Below are 3,244 nucleotides of genomic sequence, written 5' to 3' on the forward strand. Positions count from 1 at the left end.
TAGGTATTATCTTGTGTTTTTTTTCAGTATAAGCCTTAGTAGGCTTTACCATTTTGAAAGCCTGAAATGGCTTTTGTAAATATTTTTCTAATATTAATGAAATAATATTATGACTATTTCTTTGTTTAATGTCATTAGCATTCAATACATTATATATATGCTATATCAAAATGGACAACAATATTTCCTATGAACATTATCATTAAAATAAATGTTCCTTTAAAGGCATGATAATGGACAATGAGCATATTAGAATTGGATTACTGCATATTAGAATTGGATTACTGCATTATTGATGCAATAATATTCAATATACTTACTTACTTAACTACTGTTGAACCAGACAATGAGTACAAGTGATGCAACTACGTCTTCTTCTACAAATAACAGCTTTAAAACACCAAGGACAAGAATTGAAACATTAAATGCACTCCAGTACATTCCATTCTGTCCAGAGGAAAAAAAACCTAAAGTAGGACAAGTATTTGAAACGCTAGAATCAACAGAGTTATTCTACAAAGAATATTGTACAATCTGTGGGTTTACGCCAAGGCTTGCAACAACAAAAAGGATTAAAGGCAATGAGTTACCAAACAGTTTTGCATTAAGGAATGTTGTCTGCAATAGGCAAGGTGTAAAGGAAAGTAGGAAAAGGAAGAGAAGCGTCATCGATACCGATCATCTGCTGAGAATGATGCGAGAATCTGTGTGTGATGACATAAGCCGTGTGAGGCCGATTACAAGAATTGACTGTCGTGCATTAGTGCAGTTTAAATACCAAGAAAATGGAACTTATATTGTTACCAGATTCGATGAAGCGCATAACCATCCACTTGCTTCGCCTGAATCTACAATATTCTTGAAAGGAAACCGAAAAATGACAGAGGTACAGAAGCAATTTGTCACAAAGGTAAAGGTGCTAAAACTAGGTGGTGTGAAAGCCTATAGAGGTTGGAAGGAGTTGTGTGGAGGTTACAACAACATTGGGGCTACTGAGGTTGATTTCAAAAACTTTGTCAGGGACATAAAAACCTACATTGGTAATTTTGATGCACAAATGTTTGTTGAAAATCTTATAGGGAGAAAAGACACATGCAGTTCATTTTACTTTGATTTTATAGTAGATGAAAACAAGTGCCATTTGGTCGAGTGTTTTGGGCGAGATCCGATCTGCATAAAGAACTACATCTTTGTTCGGTGAGGTTTTATCAGCAGATGCTACATATAGAACAAACAAGTACGATATGGTGTTTGTGCCTTTCACAGGAGTTGATCACCACAAAAGGTGCATAACGTTTGAAGCTGCGTTGTTAGGTGATGAAAGTATTGAGTGTTATACATGGCTGTTCAAGACATTTTTGGAAGCAATGGGCGGGTGCCAACCGAGAATTATAATTACTGATCAGGACAAATCAATGAAGTCGGTGGTCCCGGAAGTGTTTAAGGAGTCAACACACAGACTGTGCATGTGGCACATAATGAAGAAACTAAGAGAGAAAGTCAGTATCAACTGTTTCAAGATGAGGATTTTAAGACCAGGCTCAATAGGTGTGTTTGGAACAACCAACTTGAGCCTGATGAATTCGAAGAACAATGGGGGAAGATAATGACTGATTATCAACTTGTAGAACACGAGTGGTTTTCAGATTTGTATGATCTCGAGGGAACAAAGTGGATCCCGCCTACTTTAAAGATGTTTCAATGTCCGGCTTGATGAGGGTTACTTCTAGGTCTGAGAGTGAAAACAGTTTCTTTGACAGGTTCCTCACACCTCATTTGACCCTTGTTGAGTTTTGGGTGTGCTATGAGAGTGCCTTGGAAGCACAAAGACACAAGCAGTCCAAATTGAACAGTGACAACAAACACTCAGAAATCCCACGGAAAACAAAGTCAAACCTTGAAGTCCATGCTTCTGAAATGTACTCGCACAACATTTTCAAAAACTTCCAAACAAAATTGGTTGCGACTTTGTCGATTGCCGTTTTAAAGATGTGGAGAAGATTGATGAGACAAAAATATATATTCTAACAGAGACTTGCGCAGATGCCAAATAAGTCATGGAACGTAGCATATTCACCGGATAACATGGAGATTACTTGTTCCAATTCTATGTTTCAGAGAATGGGCTTGTTGTGCGTGCACGCCTTTGGATTCTACACAACCAAGATTTTCGAAAATACCGAATAAGTACATAACGCAAAGATGGACAAAAGCTGCAATGAGTAAGCCTGTCTTTGACAAAGATGGCAAATTGATAGATGTCTCTCAAAAGTTTTCGAGGAAAAGTTTGAGTACTAAGCTGTGGCAAGAGGTTTATTCTTGTGTCGGTGTAGTGAGTGTGACGATAACGACATGAAGCTTTTGATTAAAAAACTGAGAGATATTAGATTGGATATGATTAGTAACAGAAGTGTACCAAAGAAAGAAGAAAGACAAGATGAAAGAAATAGAAAAGTATGTGGGCTGCAAAATACCTAAGAAGTTGGTGATTCATGTTCCTAAAAAATCTAAAAACAAGGGTAGGACCAAGGGCAAGAGAATTGAATCACAAATGTTAAAAGCCCTAAAGAAGAGAGGAAAAGAGAAGAGGTATTGCAAAACATGTGGCCGCCAAGGACACAACTCTAGGACTTGCAAAGAAACAAACCATCGACGAGGTATGTATAATTTGGTTTCTTGTTAAAGCATATTACATTAATGTTAAATAATTATTAAATTATACAAGCATAGCGCATAGTGTTTACCTTCCAAAATCTTCAATCTTATATGGAGGCACATAAGCTCTTTGTGCAATGAACATTATGGTTGTTCTAAAGGCACAGATGAGAATTTCAGCAATGTATATTTGGTTAACATTAAATCTATTATCAATTTAGTTGTTCATTTTGGCCATTTTCTCCTTATAAAATCTGATATTTAATTTACATTTTGATGCATATTCACAAAATACTACCATGAAGATGACGACGATGAAGGAGATGAATCTGATGATGTGGAGGACGACGATGAAGAAGATGAATCGTATAACGAAGTGGAAGGTGCAAATTTTTGATTCAAGGATAGACATCCATAATATACACTACGAGAACATTCTTAAAGGCTTGTATGCACAATTCGATTATCTTGCCAAAGTACATTACTCTTATAGGGAAAGTATATTACATTTTTATTAAAGCATCATTATTTGTTGTTACGCAAGGAACATTCTTAAATGCTTGTATGTACATTACTCTTATAGCCAAAG

General features: G+C 36.2%; 1 protein-coding gene across 1 annotated transcript; it reads left to right on the top strand.

Moving 5' to 3' along the window:
• Window positions 1–346: 346 nt before the first annotated feature.
• LOC141589845 (protein FAR1-RELATED SEQUENCE 5-like) lies at window positions 347–1,201 on the top strand. Its single transcript, XM_074410468.1, has one exon. The coding sequence runs from the start codon at window positions 347–349 to the stop codon at window positions 1,199–1,201; it is 855 nt and encodes a 284-aa protein (XP_074266569.1).
• Window positions 1,202–3,244: the final 2,043 nt, after the last annotated feature.

This window comes from Silene latifolia, chromosome 7, assembly GCF_048544455.1.
Source record: "Silene latifolia isolate original U9 population chromosome 7, ASM4854445v1, whole genome shotgun sequence".
In the NCBI taxonomy this organism is placed as follows: domain Eukaryota; kingdom Viridiplantae; phylum Streptophyta; class Magnoliopsida; order Caryophyllales; family Caryophyllaceae; genus Silene; species Silene latifolia.